At 40.8% G+C, this 19,458-nt stretch overlaps 1 protein-coding gene and 1 long non-coding RNA gene across 3 annotated transcripts in view; one reads left to right on the top strand and one right to left on the bottom strand.

The window, feature by feature from the left end:
- LOC112618544 overlaps positions 1-16,167 on the bottom strand; it is a 127,978-nt gene extending 111,811 nt beyond the window's left edge. The window contains exons 1-2 of the long non-coding RNA XR_003118092.1: positions 15,792-16,167; positions 8,014-8,173 (exon numbers count right to left, since the gene is read on the bottom strand). This is a non-coding gene — a long non-coding RNA (uncharacterized LOC112618544). The remainder of the gene's footprint in view (positions 1-8,013; positions 8,174-15,791) is intronic.
- On the top strand, positions 15,986-18,881 carry EIF1B (eukaryotic translation initiation factor 1B). 2 transcript variants are annotated; one of them, XM_025375658.1, is made up of 4 exons: positions 15,986-16,456; positions 17,370-17,533; positions 17,947-18,048; positions 18,442-18,881. In XM_025375658.1, exons 1-4 carry the CDS (start codon positions 16,426-16,428, stop codon positions 18,484-18,486), a joined length of 342 nt encoding a protein of 113 aa, XP_025231443.1. In that variant the 5' UTR covers positions 15,986-16,425; the 3' UTR covers positions 18,487-18,881. The 2 variants fall into 2 exon arrangements, with proteins under 2 accessions (XP_025231443.1, XP_025231444.1); XM_025375659.1 differs by having other exon boundaries at positions 17,415-17,533; positions 18,442-18,879.
- The last annotated feature ends 577 nt before the right edge of the window (positions 18,882-19,458 follow it).

Below are 19,458 nucleotides of genomic sequence, written 5' to 3'. Positions count from 1 at the left end.
CTGGAGCGATATCCCCTGTATACTGTTTCAATCAAACTATGGATAAATATAGGGCGGCAGTAGTACTGCTGGGATAACGACACTATAAACCAAAAATAAAATGTGAATGCTCCACAACCATTTGAATAGACTTCCTATAATCTGAAAGACTGGTTCAGGCCATGATTTGGGGGGTGGGGAGGGGATCAGACATGCCTCATTATGTCCTCCTCCCTTTTGAATTCAGGAAAAGCCAACCAGCATTTAACATTAACAGGACCTTAAGTCTGATAAACATTTATAATTTATTCTCTCTGAAGCCTGCTACCTGGAAGCTTCATCTGCATGATAAAACTTTAGTCTCCACAACCTCTTATCTTAACCCAGATATTCTTTTCTATTGACAATAACTTTTTCAACCAATTGCCAACCCAAAAAATTTTTACCTATAAAAGCCCCACCCCCATTCCACATCCCACCTCCACTCCAAGTTGCCCTGCCTTTCTGGACCAAACCATCATACATCTTAAATGTATTTGATTGATGTCTCATATCTCCCTAAGATGTATAAAACCAAGCTGCACCTCGACCACTTTGGGCACATGTTCTCAGGATCTCCTGAAAGCTGAATCATGGGCCATGGCCACTCATATTTGGCTCAGTTTAAATCTCTTCAAATATTTTATAGAGTTTGACTCTTTTTGTCAACAACACCATAGGTTCAAATGCCTAACTTTGCAAATGGGTAGTGACTAAATCCAGGAAGGTCCCTGCTGTCAAGCATTCACCTCTTACTTGCTGGTTCATGCAGGGATCTAGAAGGCCCAAAGAGAGGAGCCTAGTGTTGGGGAGGTTGAGCAATAGCTATTTCCCAATCAGGATGAAATTATCATTATTATTATTTTTTTTTTTTGAGATGGAGCCTTGCTCTGTTGCCCAGGCTGGAGTGCAGTGGCACAATCTCAGCTCACTGCAAGCTCCGCCTCCCGGGTTCACGCCATTCTCCTGCCTCAGCCTCCAGAGTAGCTGGGACTACAGGCACCCACCACCATGCCCAGCTAATTTTCTGTATTTTTAGTAAAGACGGGGTTTCACCGTGTTAGCCAGGATGGTCTCGATTTCCAGAGCTTGTGATCCACCTGCCTCAGCCTCCCAAAGTGCTGGGATTACAGGCGTGAGTCACCGCGCCCAGCCAAAATTATTTTAATAATATAACAGCTAGTATGGACGCAGTCATATATGCCAGCTGATGTCAACTCTGCAACACATAACCAAATTACAAATCGTTTCATTTGAAGCTTTTTAAACTTGAGCTTCAGGGACTCTATTGCTAGTTTCGTGGTAAAAATCCAGGTGCATTGTTTGCAAGGCAGACAATAAATGCTAAATTTGATCAAGTCTTCCCTTTAATATGCCTGTAGGGCACTATCTGTCCCCGCTGTTGTTTATTAAACAGATGTGATAAGCCCAAATTAGTTAATGAACATCCGCCCTGCCATGTGGCCTCTGAATGTTGAGGAGACACATATACTGTCAGTGTGTATACAGTGCATCCTCCTACACCCCACCCTGAGCTGGCCCAACTCTCTGGAATCAAGGTTAGGGTAGAGAGTGTGATCCAAGCCATACACAAATTCAACAGAGAGCACTAAGAGAGTGCTTATCCAGCTTCTCAGTGTCCTGGGGTTGCATTCAGACAACAGTGCTCTTTAGGCTAGGGTTAGCTTCAACTTCACTTAACTGAAAATTCAAAAGAGAAGAGGTTTAAACACATGGGGTTTCTTCTCTCATATATAACAAGCCCATAAACAGGCAGTCCAGAGCCCCAGACTCCAACTACTATTCTGCCCCACCAGCTGCAGCACATCCATATAGCAAGGTTACTTCATGGTCCAAGGCAGCTGTCAGACTTCCAGCATCGTGTTGGCATTCCAGGAAGCAGGAAGGAATAAGAAAGAAGACCAGGCCAGGTGCAGTGGCTCATGCCTATAATCCCAGCACTCTGGGAGGCCAAGGCAGGTGGATTACGAGGTCAGAAGATTGAGACCATCCTGGCTAACACAGTGAAACCCCGTCTCTACTAAAAATAGAAAAAAATTAGCCGGGCATGGTGGCGGGTGCCTGTAGTCCCAGCTAATCGGAAGGCTGGGTCAGGAGAATGGCGTGAACCCAGCAGGCGGAGCTTGTAGTGAGCCAAGATCGCACCACTGCACTCCAGCCCGGGCGACAGGGCGAGACTCCATCTCAAAAAAAAAAAAGAAGAAGACCAAAACAGGCACTTGTCCCAACTGAGTCAGCTTCCCTTAAGCAATTGCTATGGTTTGAATATTTTTTTGTCCCCTCCAAAACTCATGTTGAAACTTAATCCCCAGTGTGGCAGTACTGAGAGGTGGAGCCTTTAAGAGATGACGGGGTCATGGGAGGTCTGCCCTCATGAATGGATTAATCTATTTGTGGATTTAAGAATTAATGGGATAATGGATTAATGGATTATCATGGAAATGGGGCTGGTGACTTTATAAGAAGAGGAAGAAAAACCTAAGCTAGCATGCTCAGTTCTGTCACCATGTGATGCCATGTGCCACCTCAGGACCCTTCAGAGAATCCCTACCAGCAAGAAGACCCTCACCAGATGTGGCCCCTTGACCTTGGACTTCTCAGCCTCTGTAACTGTAAGAAATAAATTCCTTCTCTTTGTAAATCACCCAGTTTCCAGTATGCAGAAAATGAAGTAACACAGCAATCTTTTCGGATAACCCATTCAATACTTCTGCCTACATCCCATTGGCTACGCTTTGCAAGGAAAGCTGTGAAACATAGTACAGTCTTTTAGCTGGGCACACTGCAGCCCGGAATAAAATCAGGATTCTGTTTTACTAAGAAAAAAGGAGAGAATGGATATTAGCTGGCAACCCACAATCTCCACCACAAACCAATTCCAGTGAATCAAATAGCAAAACAACAAAGAATGGCAACTACATGATTTATTATTTATGCTGAACTAACCCAAGTCAGAAGATCAACCAAAAGTTCTGCAGCACCAAATCTTTCTTGAGAAAAAAAGCATAAATTTAACTTTTTAAAATAAAGTGCAAATTATGTCCTTGGTGACTTCACCCTTTGCCTTGGCACAAACTCTTCCCAAAATGTCCCCTAAGGCGGAACAATCTAGATCACACTTGGCTCCACTTTTACTATTTTCTTAATTTATTGATAGTTTTTCTCATCATAATTCCATTACATAAGGAAAGAATCCCACAACCTCAGTAATCAGAAGTGAAGTCTCTATAAATCAGCCTTGATGAGAGAGAAAATAAGCTAGGAGGCTGGGCTCAGTCGCTCACACCTGTAATCCCAGCACTTTGGGAGGTTAAAGCAGGAGGATCGCTTGAGGACAGAGTTCGAGACCAGCTTGGATAACATAGTGAGATCCCATCTCTAAAGAAAAAAGTAACCAGGCACAGTGGCACACACCTGTAGTTCTAGCTGCTCGGGACGTTGAGGTGGAAGGATCACTTGAGCCCAGGAGTTCAAGATTACAGTGAGTTATTATTGCATCACTGCACTCCAGCCTGGATGGCAGAGTGAGACCCTATCTCTAAATATATATCTGTATATACACACATATATATACAGGCTAGAAATTCAGATTTTTCTTAAAACAGAAATGTGGATTTTTATACGAAAAATGATAGCTAATTTACTTTTTAAAAAAACAATGTGTGAGCCTCTATTTGATCAAGACCTAAACTCTACTTGGTTAAGCGTCCACTATACTCTTGACGTTCCTCACTTTTGTTGTCATAGGGATGCAATTCTTTCCACAGAAAATCTTGCCTGCTTTTTTTTCCCTGTTCTTTCTCCCCTTTTTCCTCCCCTTTCTTTCCATTTATCTTCTTTCTTTCATCTATCTTTACCAAGATAATTTTCCTTCCAACAACCTTGTTACCCATTCCTTCTACATACTTCTTTCCTGAAATCCTCCTCTGATCAATACTTCCCTTTCAACATCTAGTTTTATTATCCAACGATAGATTCTCTTCCAAAGCCAGTCTGACATTCTAAAGTCCATTTGTTTATTTTCTTCCCCCCTTAACTCTCAAGAAACTCTGAGCTAAACAAAATGCATAAAAGCATCTATAATACCTTCTCTAAATCTACAGCAAGAGGCTATAAACCAAATGCCATCAGCAGTTAGTCAGGCAATATTCTTGACAATCAACAGTGACAACTGCAATGACAATTGATACTTAGCTTCCTTGTAGAAGAACCAATAGGACATAGTAGTTATTGTGACAAATTCAAGAACCCATCCCTTATCTAAGGTACAGCAATTGCTACCAGCTCTTCTTAATTTTTTAAAATATAAGCTAGAAAGTCAGATTTTTTTCTTAAAAGAAGAAATAAATCTGAATTTTCATATGAAATATACAATTAATTCACTTTTCTAAAAACAATGGTAGACCTGTATTTTCAACCTTTGATCTATAGCACATATTGAATTATTCTCTAATCGATTCAAACATACATACCTCATCACAAAACCTGGAGGAGTGCTAAGCATATTGCAGGCCCTCAGTAAAAGTTGATTGATGCTGTAACTGAGTCAATGAACTTATTCATACCCTTCACTTAGGGAGGAATTTCTGGACTGTTTCGGTGCTTGGGTAAGGTTAAGAAATATGACATTGAGTATGATGAAAATAAGGGAGATACAATCACTTTTTTCTTTCTAACCAATTAAAACACTACGGTTTTATACTTCATTTGTTATCAACTAAACCCTATGATTATGATAAACTAGTTTTAGTATACTGCACACCAGCTTTAGTGACTTCTTTATTCATGAATGACTATAGGCCTTTAATCAGTAACCATTGAAACTGTATTGTACTGGTCCATGTCTTGCATGTCACCAATCGGCCAGACTTATTCATTCTTTCCCTGTGAAAACACCACTAAATGTAATGACTTTAATGGTATGTTTAACCTCCATAAGGGAATTATAACATGAGGGAAAAAAACCATGAAATTTGGAAGCAGACAAACTTGAGTTCAAATCCTAGCTATGACACTTGCTGTATATTCTTAAGCAAGTAATAAATTTATTGGGGGTCTCATTTTTCTCATGTGTAAAATGAGACAATAAACTCCACTTACAAAGCTGTTATAAAGAGTAAATAAATAATACAAAATGCTTGGCAGTTTTCCTGGCCCACAGTGGAGAATACAAAATATCAGTAGCAACTCCCTTTGCTTACTTAGTGTGTATCTCAGTTCAGAATGTTTTCTCTTTTTAGCTATAAAGTGGGTCAACTCATATTTACCTAGTATTCACAGTATTTTAACTTCCTATATAGCACTTGGAAACACTAAGAAAATTTGCCAGGTTTCAATTATAAAAGTGAGTAAATGGGCAAACTAATATAACAAAAACACAATTACACAATTTACAGGTTGGTTCATTTCCTAGACATAAAACAATCCAAAGATTCCTTGCTATAAAACAACACTAATACATATTTCTAAAAGTGTTCTAAAGTGAAGGTTTTTAGTACAATAACAAACGTACACCACCGGTAGATAAAAAATTTGTGCATATGCGTGTGTGCACATGGACACACACACACACACACACACACACACACACACCACTGGTGGATAAAGGGTCATCACTCTAAAAAAGTTAGTTTTTTCCCTAAGTATCAGATATATTCACAATTCAAGGTTTAATTTCATGATAGATGCCAAAGAGAAATTTATTCCTACATTCAAAATACATGTATTGAAACTTTGCTTTCAACTTAGATGAAGTTACAGGGACTTAATTTACTCTTCCATCTAAAACAACAAAATCACAGGACAAAATATAAGAAACAATAGTTTTTCAAGACACTCCACATCAAACAAAGGACAGTGTTTCCCGAGGGATGGGAAACAAATAAGGTGAGCCCTGCAACTGGCCCATCTTTCTGCCTTGAAAGAATGTTCCAGGCTGGAGCACAGAATAGGTGTCTTAGTCTGTTTTGTGTTACTATAACGGAATACCACAAACTGGGTCATTTATTTTATAAAGGAATTCATTTCTCACAGTTCTGGATGCTGGGAAGTCCAAGGTGAAGGGTTTACATATGGTGAAGACTTTTTTGCTGCATCATCCCACAACAGAAGGCAGAAGGGCAAGACAGAATGTATACAGACTTTTTAATGATAAATTCTGTCTTTAAATCGTATCTTTCCTAACTTATTTTACTGTAAGAAGTTAAAAGTAGCCATGCGCAGCATGGAGGACTTGCTGTTTAGATATTTCTTTCACCAGGTATCCTAGTTCATCACTCTTAACTTCCACCTTTCATAAAGCTTTCCCGCATGGACACTGTTCAGCCCAGTTACTTGCTACTTTATAACAAGGGTGGCCTTTGCTCTAGTTTCCAATACCTTGTTCTTCAGTTCCATCTGAAACCTCATCAGAACGGCCTTTACTGTCCACATTTCTTTCATTATTGTGGTCACAACCACCTAAGTAATCTCTAAGAAGTTCCAGACTTTCACTCATCTTCCCTGTTTTTGAGCCCTCATCAGAACTGCCCTTAATGTACCATTCACAGCAATCCAAGCTTTTTCTACCTTGCTACACCACATTCTTCCAGCCTCTATCCATTATCCAGTTCCTAAGCCACTTCCACATTTGTGGGTATTTGTTATAGCAACAGCCCTACTTCTCAGTACCAATTTTCTGTCTTAGTCCATTTTATGTTGCTATAACTGAATACCACAGATTCAGCAGTTTATAAAGGCAAGAAACTCATTTCTCACAGTTCTGGAAACTGGGAAGTCCAAGGTCAAGAAGAGTGCATCTGGTGAGGGCCTTCTTGCTGAGTCATTCCATGGCAGAAGGCAGAAGGGCAAGAGAGCACACAGGGGAAGGGAGCAAAACTCATTCTTTTATCAGGAACTTGCTCCTGCAATAACTAACCCAATCCCATAACAACAACATTAATTCTTTCATGAGGGCAGAGCTAATGCCCTAATCATGACCTAATAATCATCCTCATGACCTAATCATCCCTTGAAAGTCCCAACTCTCAATATTGTTACATTGGAGATTAAGCTTCTAACACACAAACTTTGGGGAACACATTCTAGTCACATCAGAGAGGGAACACAGGCAGACCCCCAGCAGACGCCATAAGTAGAAAAAGTGGAGTGCAAAAATATTAGAGCAGCTAGAGTTTGCAAACAGAATATAAGAGAGGAGAGGGCTTCACAGAGAGGGAACACTGGAAAGTTATTTAGTCCTCCCCATGTATTCAGCAGAATACTAATGTAAGGAATGAATGTAAGGAAACTGTGAAGCCCAGGAAATAACCACCTAAAAGATGAAGGGGAATCAGTATGCAATATGCACACAGTCTGGGAATAGTACCTCTGTATATCTCACACTGGTCCTGCTTCTCTAGTCGAACACATACATACATATATAAAGAAACTTGTTACAGGGAATTGGCTTATGCAGTTATGAGGGCTGGTTAAGCAGCTTCTGTAAGGCTGTGTCTCTGCATCTGATACAGATAGAGTCCATAGGGAAGGAAGTCAGTAAGGGAATGTCAGGAAAAGACTATCGCAAGCAAGCTGAAACCCTGTAATCATGAGCTAGAACTCCATGAGGACAGACTGAAATCCATGTCTTTTCTTGTTGTCTTTGACCTTGGTGCAATGGTAATTTTTTTTTTCTTTGAGACAGGCTCTGGTTCTGTCAACAAGGCTAAAGCACGGTGGCACTTATCTCGGCTCAGACTCAAGACATCCTCCCACCTCAGCCCACTGAGTAGCTAGGAATACTGGCTCATGCCACCATGCCTGGCTAATTTTTTGTATTTTTTATAGATCGGGGTTTCACCATGTTGCCCATCCTGGTATTAAACTCCTGAGCTCAAGTGATCTGCCTGCCTCAGCCTCCCAAAGTGCTGAGATTACAGGTGTGAGCCACCACGCCTGGCCAGGGCTCTTTTTTATGGAACTAAAAACACATACCTGGCTCATGAGTGAGGAAAAAGTGAAGAAAAATCCAGAGAAGGTAGCGCAGTTGTAGGCTCAGACACTGTTCATGCCATTGAGGTGAGTCAGCTACAAAAGTGCTTCTTTCCTTCCAGCTTCCAAATCATGAAAGATGAGTTCTTGTGACCTACCCAATCTGTAAACACACAAGAAAGGAAAGTCTGTGAAATGTAGTTCAGCCTAGCCAAGTTTTCGTTTTATAAAGCCATCATATAGAGAGAGAAAAAAGAAAGAAAAAAAACAACAACAACAGAGCATCAGTGAACTATGAACAACTTTAGCCTTAAATATGTGTAACTGGAGTTTCCAAAGTAGAGGAGAGAAGAGTGGGACAGAAAATTTTTAAGGAATAATGGAGAAAATTTTTCAAAATTTGACGAAAATTATAACTGAGGTCCAAGAAGCTTAATGACCCTTAAACACAGGAAACATAAAATCTCTACACCAAAGCACAAATAATCAAATTGCTCAAATTGTTCAAAACTAGTGATAAAGGCAAAAATCTTAAGAACAGTCCGAGAAAAAAAAAATTTTACATATGAGGGACCAAAGATACAATGACAGCAGATTTCTCATTGTTTACAATGTAACAAGATGACAGTGGAGCCACGACTTTAAAGTTCTGAAAGAAAAAAAAAAAATAGGCCAGGCATGAATGGTGCAAGCCTGTAATCCTAACACTTTGGGAGTTCAACAGGGAAGGATCACTTAACCCTGGAGTTTGAGACCAGCCTGGGCAACCAACCTAGCAAGCCCCATCTCTATTACAAAACAACAACAACAATTGTCAACATAGAATCCTATACCCAACAAAACCGGTCTTTCGAAAATGAAGGTTAAATAAAAATATTTCAGACATGCAAAACCTGAAAGAATTCATCACATTCAGACCCACAAAGGAAGTTTGCCAGCAGACTTCAAAATAACTACAAAAAATAACAGAGGAAGTTCTGCCAGCAGAAAGAAAATACCAGATAAAAATATGGATCTACACAAAAAATGAAAAGCACTAGAAATGGTAACTTTTTGGGTACATTTTTATTAAACCTCTTTAAAAGATAATTAACCATTTTAAACAAAATAAGAATGATGTAGTACAAAACTAAAATGTATAACAACACAAAAGGCTGGGAGGAAAGAAGTAGATGTACATGTTTGTTAAGTTCTAATACTGTATGTAAAGTGGTACAAAATACATGTACTAAACACACCCTAGGAACAGGCATTTTTGGGCCCTAGTTACAATGATGAAAACAATTTATCCCCTCTCCTTGAGGAATCTGCCTCCTCCTGTACTCTCTCAGGAAGCTTAATCAGCTTTTATATTGAGCAGAAAAACTGTGGGGTAAGACCTCTTTTTAAAGTGACCTTCTTTTAAATGTTTCAGTTCTACACTGGCAATGCTTCATGGAGCAAACGACCTAAGATGCAGCCACTATTTTAATGTTAAAGAAATATGTGCCTGTAGATAAGATATATTGTTATATACTACCATTAAAGTTCATTCTATGGTGACAAGAAAGGACTGAAGGTTCCACCTCCAGGTCAACTGAGATTACAATCAACATCTAAGCAAAAGTCCCCAAGTTCATTCACAATGAAGTTCTACAATTAATAATACTCAAACACATTTTCTAAACTTATTTCAATAAGATTGAAATTACTCCCATTTAAACAGATGTGATTCTAAGAATGTCTATTTTTAGATGGGAGTTGCATAAGTTGCCAGAAATGGATCTGGCAATGTCAAGGTTATGTCTTACTGAAAAACAGACATAATTTAACCTTTATGGGGGGAAATATGCTATCCCACATCTACCCTGGAGCAGATGGATACATGAGCATGAATGTAGGGAGAGAGTGGCAATGGGTGGGCCTTTTTGCTTCAAGCACCCCACCATGTACATACTTGTCCTTTCCTAAGGGGGTAATATATATAAATCTTGTGGCAGCAGAGGGGTTTTATTTCTGTTATTTATTCTGTATCCACCTTTCCTGCACTATTCCAGCGTAATCAAGTTGCATAAACTGACTGACACCATTCCAAGAAAAATTTTATTGTAATGAACCAAAGTGACTAGGGCTGTAATGAGATTTCATAAGAGCACAGGATCACAGGAAAAGAAAAGGGAAACACCAGAAAAATGTATAATGTTCTAGCAACTGCCCCAACCTCACATCAGAATCAGTCACTTCCAAGCATTCTCATTGTACAACTCCTGGAAAAGGCTTTGAACTATAAAGCTTCATCTTCTGTGCCATACACTCTAGTTAAAGTGCTTGTGATACATTTTCTGATGCATTCATTACAAAATCCTTTGAGGTATAAATGATGATGTCCTTTTCACAGAAGACTGAGAGTTAGAGAGGTAAAGTTTTCACAGCTATTCATGGCTACACAAGAATATGATGCCAGATCTAACTCTCAAGCCTAGACCGTTACATTCTATTCAAAGCATAAATAAGCCATTGGATCCAGGTATATTCAAATCACACATTGGACCATAAGCCACTACTGCCCCAGAAGTCCACAAGGAAGATAAATTCTCAAGTGTCAGTGGTGAAGGAAAGAAAAATACCATGATTGCAGGTCAAGCTTATGACTGAAACCCCAACACAGAGCTGTTAGGAAAGCTGGGCTGGAACATAAAGCCAAGAATTGGAGGCCTCTGAAGCCAAATCCCTTCCCCAACCCCAACTTAACTCGTAGGACCAGCTGGCTCTATGGGAGGTGGGAAACGGAAAAGATGAGAAAGCTCCAAGCCACAGGAGATAAAAGGGAGAAAAGAAGGTGGTCAGGTCGGCCCCACAGAACTTCCAGGGATTTGAGAAAAGAGGATAAAAAATGAGATGCATTTATGTACATGACCTGTCAACAAACAATAGTCTTGTCCTCTAGTAAATATGTCCATTCGAATGTCCCTAGAGCTTACCCCTCCAATTATCAACACCCCATCATGAAAGAAGAGTAAGCAGTTTTTGGGAGAGGTAATTCACCATGGGCCCTGAGGGTGCCTGCATGTTCTTATTGGTTTTGCCAAGAATGCAAGGCCCTGACCACGTCTTACCTTGGCCTTTTCTCAGAGTCGTGTTTGCAGGGAGCAGTCCCGAGGGATGAGGTAATATCGCCCCCTAAGACAAGCTTGTTACTGCTTATAATAAAAGCAACAGACTCCATAAGCACAGTGTTCCTCTCCTGTAATACAACCCACTGCATGTGTAGGCATCAATCAAGACCCACCTGTGTTGGACTTGGGTCCAATCCATGGGTCTTAGATTTGTGGACATAGGAAACCAGCATTAACACTAAGCTCTGGCTACTGCTTTTGCCATGAGTAATAAAGGCCTGTCTCTAATGCAAGAGTCTCAGTTTCAGTACCCATGAAACTGTGGCACGCTAACCTGTTAGCTTGCAAGTAGGATAAAATCTCAGACTCTTCACAGTTCTTGACAGCAGGAGGGTAGAATGAAGTGGAAGAAACTTGAATGCAATACTGCCCCTTCCTTAGACTAGAAGTTATGTGACATGGCCAAGTATCTGCATTCCCTCCTAATTAAGATCACCAGTGGGGAGTTGCTATGTTAGGGAAATTTCCTCATATTTACTGAGTTAACTCCATTTAGTCTTCAAACCTCGCAGGCCTTGAAATTTTCTTATTCTGATATGCTTTATAAATTACATGTTGGTTTGGTTTAACTCTCCTTTTAGATTCAAAAGCTCTCTGAAAATAAGAAAAACTATTGACTCTTTAACACGTACATAATTTTGGTTTCTGTTCACTATTATACTCTGTGGATATATTAGCACGTACAATATGCTAATTGTCAGCATGTTGATCATCGTCACTATTAATGTTTTTAACTAAGAGCCTACAAATACAGAGCCCATTCACCCACCTTCCTTACTCTTCTCCCAGGAAAATGGAAGAGTACAAAGCATATGATATTAGGAAACAGGCCTAGGTTATGACTGTCTCTTCTGTGGCTCTTCTGATTCATTCTACAGAAACACTGACTCAATAATCATGTATTTTAGACACAGAGATAGCAACTAAATTCTGTTTTATTCATACCATGCACATTATTAACCACTTGGCAACATAGTTCTAGCCAGGAAATGTAATTTTAAACTCTCAGCTACTTAACTCTCATTTAAAGTTGAGATGTGAGAAATACTAGTTACGATCCTCAAAGGACATTCATTCTTTGGGGTTTCTCTTTGTAGCCGGTCTCCTGGAAATACCAGTCACATTGACTCATCACTTGGGAATAGTGATTTCCCATTTCACTAATTCAGTAAAGAGACCCTGGAGTCTTCCCAGTTGTGGGAGGGCAGAAGCTGTCCATAGCGAGATTTGGATATCTGCTCAAAGTACTAGGCACACATTGTTTTTCCCCTTCAATATGTCCACATTTTCTTACCATTAAATATGCAAGATACAAAGGGCTTGTTTTAGGGTACCCACTCAGGAGAAGAAAAGCCTGCCTGGCCTGCTTTTACATAGAGGGCCTTAAGCCTTCATGCAGGCTATGCGGAAGTTCTCTTAGCCTCATGAAATTCAGCACAGTTCAGGAGAGTTTACAGTTTGGAGGAAAAGCTCTGTAGTAATAACCAGAGTTATTTAAACTGGAATTTTCCTTCTACTTATTGTCTCTTTACCAACCAGTCTGGAGTCAGGTTTATCAGTTTGGGTTCTTTGAGGAGCAGACATCAAGATGGGATTAGATGTGCAAGAAATTTATTGGGCGAAATGTCTGCGAAGGACAGAAGAAGAAAGGTTGAATTAGAAGAATCTTAGACGTCAGCACAAATCTAAGAAGGTTCAGCCAGGCCAATGGAGAGTCCTTAAGCCAGAGTCGCCTGTCAAAGGAGTTCCACATCTCCCAAGAACAGGACTGCTGTAGCATCTTTGTTGTGCTCAGTCATTGGCTAGGAATAGCTGATGGGAAGTGTGGCCTCAGCGGGATGCAATGCTGAATTCAGAGCATAGCAGCTGGGGCTGTTCATCAGTTATGCCCACTGAAGCAGGAAATCTGAGTGGTACATTACCACATCCACCACGGTAAGCAGCCTAAGGATGGATGAGGACCCAAGTTTCTAACCAGACAACACATCCTCATGACCAGCAGATATAAGAAACAGCTGCATAAAACCCATCATTGCCTTCATTGTGGGCAAACTGCTAGGGATGCTTCCACTACATCACAGTGTTCCCTTTATGAGGGCCCAAGAATAATACCTCCTGTGGCTCAGGGCCTGGCAAAGCTATTCCTCCTGCGCAACTGGTATGTTTTCATCCTGTATACATAAAGATTTTCTAGCTGATTTCCTCTTTGTCTTAACTATCAGAAAGTTAGAACCAGACTGGGGGTTCTACCTTCAGCTTTAGGTGCTTTTCTTTTTCAATTATTATCTTCTATAATTCCTTTACTCAGCACAACTGTTCTCTGTGAGTGATCTAAAATGCTTTTCTGAATTAAGACAAGAAATAATTACCTTAACCTAGGCTGGTACCATTTAGAACTTAAAAACACTAGATTTTAAATGCGTCAGTTTATTCTTTTTATGATAACTTCACATACAGGTCAAATTCTTTCACTCTAAACCAGTGCTATCTAGTAGAAATACAGCATGAGCCACACGTAATTTTAAGTCTTTAGTAGCTACATTAAAAAGGTAAAAAGAAATAGGTGAAATTAAGACAATTTAAGTCTTTGGAAGCCTACTGTATATTTTCTACTTATAGCACATCCCAATTTAAATCGGCTATACTGCAAGTACTCAATGGCCACATGTGGCTAGTGGTTTCTGTACTGGACACTGGAGGTCTAAACACAGAGACTATGAATCATGAGAGTTAGAAGAGCCTTAAGAACCACAACTGTATCTGCTGTGTATTCATATTGGCTCTGATTAAAGATTTCTGAGGTCCTGGGGGTTTCTTTCTTCTTTTTTTCTTTTTCTTACTCCTGGAGATTTCTGATGCAAACACTAAATCTAAGGAAAGATGAGTTCTCCTGACAGGGGTAATGACCATGAAACCCTGAGATTTCTGGAATTTTTCTTTTAATTTCTCTATGTTTGTAATTTTTTCTTCACTGGATCACCTTCGGCTTCTTCTGAGAAATAAAGTAATGTAAAATACTCATGTACATTCACTAAGAAAGAAACAAATAGAGATGCATTATCTAGATTAAAAATTATTTAGAAATTAGAGTGTTAGAGTATTAAAGTAGGCCACAAAATTGAACTAATAAAAGTACTTTAAAGCACACTTATTTAGATATTTTGACGCTCCTTGTTTTGGAGCCAGCTCTAGAACTTTACACCTCAATCTGGGATAAGAAGAGTGTTTTCCATTTGAACCAGGGCTGGAAGACCACAAATGTGGTTAGATTTCTGAGAGTTAAGAATTTGATTTTTTTTCAGGCATTAACCTACAAAAGCCTCCATCTCCGTACCTGGTGCATAGAGTAATGCTTACCTTATAAAATAGCTATGAAGATGAATAATGTTATATATAAGCTTTGTAACAGGCAAATAGTAAATACTAAATAAATGGCACTTATCATCATTGTTAATCACAAAAGACTGTCAAATTCAGGTATTCTTAATCTGGGGTCTGCAGATCCTTGGCCCATGGGTAAAACTGCGGGGATGGAGATCCCTAAAATTGGATGGGGAAAAAAAATTACATCTGCACTTTCATTAACCTCTAAGCAAAATTTACCATTTCCTTCCATTATGAATAAAGGCAACATAATAGTATTAGAAGGACCTGTCACTTTGCACCAACAGAAGTTACACATACTTTCACATTAAATTTCTGATGTTACAGACATCATAAAATATCTCTTACGTTTATCAGCTTTTTGAAATTATAGTATTAGACGTAATCTTGCTAAATGTTATTAGTGTATTAATACATGTTATTAATGTATTTTTAAAATTTCAATATAACTTGGTTTCCTTTGTAATCCTATGTAATTTATGAACTTAAAACTTAATTTCTCATTATTCTGAGAAGGGGTTCAGCAGCTTCACAGGATTGCCATGGCACACACAGAAAAGTTAAGAATCCCTAAATTTTAGTCTATCTCTTTCCTTCCAGAAAGCCAACCAAGTTTGACAACTGAACACCTGCCTGAGCCAATTCCCAGTCTCGGGTTTGTTTTTCTGTGCGTGACTTGACAGGAAGATATTACAGTCTGGTACATGACTCCATCAGTTAACCTATTTGCTGAGCTCACCTTCAGCTTATACCTGGCATCTTTCCTGAATTCTGTGTTGAGCCTTCTGAGGCACACACAATGAGCTGACAAGCTGATTTTGTGGTATGTTCTGTTCACACACACCTGGCCCCCACTAGATGCCAGGCCCATGATGAAGCTGGGCAGTGATTCTCAAGCCTGATCCCAGACCAGCAGGCAGGATCAGCGTCACCAAGGAGCTTATGAGAATTGCAGATTTTCAGCTCACACCCTAGACTTCCTGCACAGAAATTCTGGGGTCTATCAGTGTTTTCTCAAGCCCTCCAGACACACACGCTGGAGTCTGAAATCCACCGTGCTAGGGAATAAGAGGTCCGTCCAATCCTGGAAGGAGAGGCTCCCATCTCCAACCATGGTTGAGACTAACACCGCTCCTGCAACTGGGGTTGGAATTTCAATGCAGGTAGGGCTGAGGGGTGGCCAATGAGTTGAAAGCCGGAGCAAGAGGACTTGTTTTGTTCCTGCACCCCGATTTTACTTACATTACCCGGGGCCTCGAGGGTGACTGATAGAGATTAGCCCTGAGCGTCGGCCCCTCGGCGCCGCCACTGCACGGCGAGAGAAGGGGAGTCAAGAGGGACGCTTGAGTCCCTTGACTGTCCTCCCCTACGAGCTCGCTGTGAAGACAGCCCCAGACCTGCGAACTCCGGGCAGCTCTGCGGCCGCTTGAACACTTCCCGCGTCTTCCGCCCGGCGCTAGAGGGCGCACTCCGTGACTGGAATTGCGGTCTCGGCAGCCCCCAGCCTCTGGCTTTCCCGGCTCCGCTGCCTCCGGAAAACTACAAGTCCCAGGATGCCCCGCGCGGCAGGGTCACGTGGGAGGGGCGGCGGGCGCGGCTAAATAGTCTCCATCGGCCATTTTGTGGGAGAAGCCGCAGCGCCGCCTCTTCTCTCGCGTCCTCGCATCCGTCGCCGCCGCCTCTTCCTCCGCCTCCTCCTTCGCCTCTTCCTGCCTCCTCCCGGCTTCCGCCGCCGCCACTCCAGCCTAATCCCAACCCCAAGGCGAAGCGTTTCCTTATTTATTTCCGTTTTCTCGCCACTACAGCCTCCTGACACGGTGATCCGGGCGGGCCCCGCAGGAATTTTATCCCCTCACCGGCCTCACACTAGTATCGCATGTCCACTATCCAGAACCTCCAATCTTTCGGTAAGATCCCGTCGCCGCCGCCTCCCTCCCTTGCCCCGCGCGCCTCTGGGCCCGCTGCCCGCCTGGATCACCGCCCCTAGGGGCCCCCTTTCTGCCCTCCCCGCACCCCTAGTGGGGCTTTGTCTCGGCGCCCAGAAAATGGCGACGGGGCCCCTGGCGACCCCCTCCCCGAGGACAGCGCCGGACTCCGAGCCCTCCTCTCGGAGCCCCGGCCGCGGGCCATGCGCCACCCCCTGCCCCGTCCTTGACCCGGCTCTCGCCTCCACTTCTGCCCCTTGAAACCTTGGCGACCCTATTTCGTGGACTCCTAGATCGGCCCTGCTACTTGCAAAGGGGATGCCGGGCCAGGGGAATTACGAATCGGCGCCTGTTCTCTGGCAGCCCCTGGGGGCACCTAGGGAAAGATGAGGATGCAGGCCTCTGATCTGTCACTGGCCAGTGGTTCAGTCTTCTCTGCTTGCGTAGCAATTTGTAAAATTACGCCTCTTGATATATATCTAATCTACTTTTTTTTTTGGCAAGGCACAGTTACGGTTAAATGATTAGGGTGGGCATATTCGAATGTTTATGTTTTCCTCAGAATGTAATCGAGATGACGCACATTTTTATAGCGGCTACAATATTAAGGTTTTCTAAGTCTCCTTTTTCTCGTTAGAGGACCATATTCAACGATAACATCTATAACAACGTTTTTCTACAATGGACATAGCTGTCCAAATGTTCCTCTTTTTGTGAGAGTACCTTGGGGGTTTTATTAATACTCCACCCCCATCTCCATTCCTACCGGCAGAAACAGCAAAGACACTAGAACCTTCACTGATGACTGTCAGGATTGGTAGTATAATGTATTTGTGGAAAGTACTTCCTAAAAAATATTTTTCTACTTTGGATTTTTTTTTGTATCCGTTTGCAGACCCCTTTGCTGATGCAACTAAGGGTGACGACTTACTCCCGGCAGGGACTGAGGATTACATTCATATAAGAATCCAGCAACGGAACGGCAGAAAGACACTGACTACTGTTCAGGGCATTGCAGATGATTATGACAAAAAGAAACTTGTGAAAGCTTTCAAAAAGGTAAAGGGATTAGGAAGAAAGGATTAGAGTTACTGGTGCACACCTCTGAACTGGATTATAATTCACACCTTTATATCAGCGTGGATGAAAATGACTAGACCAAGAAAGCTGTTCTCATGTTTGTAATTAACATGTAAATATTTAGTTATTCTCCCGGTGTGGTCTCTCATTTTAAAAGAAGATTCACGTGGCTTTCAAATAAACTTAAATGTGAAATATTTAGTTCTTGATGTTACACATAAAATCATTTCCTGGTTTACAAATTAAATTGGAAGGATTGTGGATTATAGAAGACAAAATCTGTTTTTCGAAATATGATCTAGCTTACTGAAATGGTTAATTCTGTTCTTATGGTGAAATAAAACCTCATATTAGTTGACTAAATTTTGTTGTATATTTATGCACTTTTCCAGAAATTTGCCTGTAATGGTACTGTGATTGAACATCCTGAATACGGAGAGGTTATTCAGCTTCAAGGTGACCAAAGAAAAAACATCTGCCAGTTTCTCTTGGAGGTGAGTGATTGGGTGCTTTATGTGTAACCTTGAGATTGCTTTTAACATTGTATTTAAAGGCAACATGATTTGTTTTCTACTAAGTAAAAATCATACGAATGAAGGAAATTAGGTGAAATAAAGACATGGTACTTATTTGGAAAGTAAAGACCTCTGTCAGGTTTATTTTCTCATTAGAGTATTCTGATCATTTCTGTATATACACACACGGTATTTCTTGGTATGTAAAGTATTCAAATATGTGTTGAATTGTTGGCTATCAGCAGTGCATGCCACAGACAACAGTGTTGCAATAAGCTGTTGATAGTGATTCTTTTTAATTACTCTCCCATGTTTTCTTAATGAATTCATGTATTTCAGAGTTATTTTGCTAAATTAAATTTTATTTTACAGGTTGGCATTGTCAAGGAGGAACAGCTTAAGGTTCATGGATTCTAAAATGAACCTAAATACATGGAGAATTTCTTGAATAGTTTTGTTCTCTAAACCTGGTTTGGCTGCCTTGTGAAATGATTGCCTGCAGTAAACGGACTTTTCATTTATTTAATCATTCAAACTTGCATTCACATCTGCATGATTACAGAAAACATGGGGTATGTAGGCTGGTAACACATAAGAAAATTGCAGTAAGATGGTAACAAAACCTCATATTCGTCTTTACATGTTTCCAATGGAAAATTTTTCGAGTGTTTATTGTTCAGTTTATTACGTTTCACTTGATTAAATGTTTTTTGTTGTATTAAACCATGTACGTTGCAGCTTAACAATAAAAAAAAAAAATCTATGAATCCTTGTGAGCAATTATGCTCCCAAATCGAAGCAAGTAAAATACACGTTTTGTCTTTCTTAATTGGAGTTCTCATTCTGCAGCTATTCCTTCTGATTAGCTTCAGCTGTTATACCCAGCGCTTAGAGGAGAACCTTTGTTATATGTAGCTTCTGTTTTTCATTTACTGATTGAAGAATAGAAGCAGGAGTAGAAATTCAGCCAGAGCCACTATTCATGGCAAAGCAAGTGAAAGCTGTCAAAGAATTTATCAGATTGTAGTATTAGATGTTGTTAAAGAGTATCAAGTTTAACAATATTAGCACATAGAGTTCTCTTCTGTGTTCTTATCAGTTGTTACTGAGTTGCCAACATAAGTCTATCCCTAAGTACCAGATACTGTAATAGCCTTGTGACATAAAGTATATTTAGTAGTCACAGGCACTTCCCTGCAAGTGTAGGTTGATGGTATCACTGTCTTACAGATGGAAAACATTTGGCCTCAGGTTAATTTCCCAAGAGTGTTAGAAAGTGACAGGGTGTCAGCCCAGAGATTCCAGCCAGGAAATTTCTTTCACTACATCATGGTTTTGGTATGTGTTTCACCAAAGGGAACCAGAGCCACAGATGACAATGACCAGGGG

The sequence above is a fragment of the Theropithecus gelada genome, chromosome 2 (genome assembly GCF_003255815.1).
Source record: "Theropithecus gelada isolate Dixy chromosome 2, Tgel_1.0, whole genome shotgun sequence".
In the NCBI taxonomy this organism is placed as follows: domain Eukaryota; kingdom Metazoa; phylum Chordata; class Mammalia; order Primates; family Cercopithecidae; genus Theropithecus; species Theropithecus gelada.
The sequence above is the reverse complement of the archived record's forward strand: the minus strand, read 5'-3'. Positions and strand labels throughout refer to the sequence as shown.

What these genes read in the sequence shown, in the direction of transcription:
- EIF1B (XM_025375658.1), top strand. Translation starts at nt 16,426, where the DNA reads ATGTCCACTATCCAGAACCTCCAATCTTTCG. An exon ending in CCAGAACCTCCAATCTTTCG is followed by an intron (nt 16,457 to 17,369) that starts GTAAGATCCCGT and finishes ATCCGTTTGCAG; the next exon opens with ACCCCTTTGCTGATGCAACT. An exon ending in TCTGCCAGTTTCTCTTGGAG is followed by an intron (nt 18,049 to 18,441) that starts GTGAGTGATTGG and finishes TTTATTTTACAG; the next exon opens with GTTGGCATTGTCAAGGAGGA.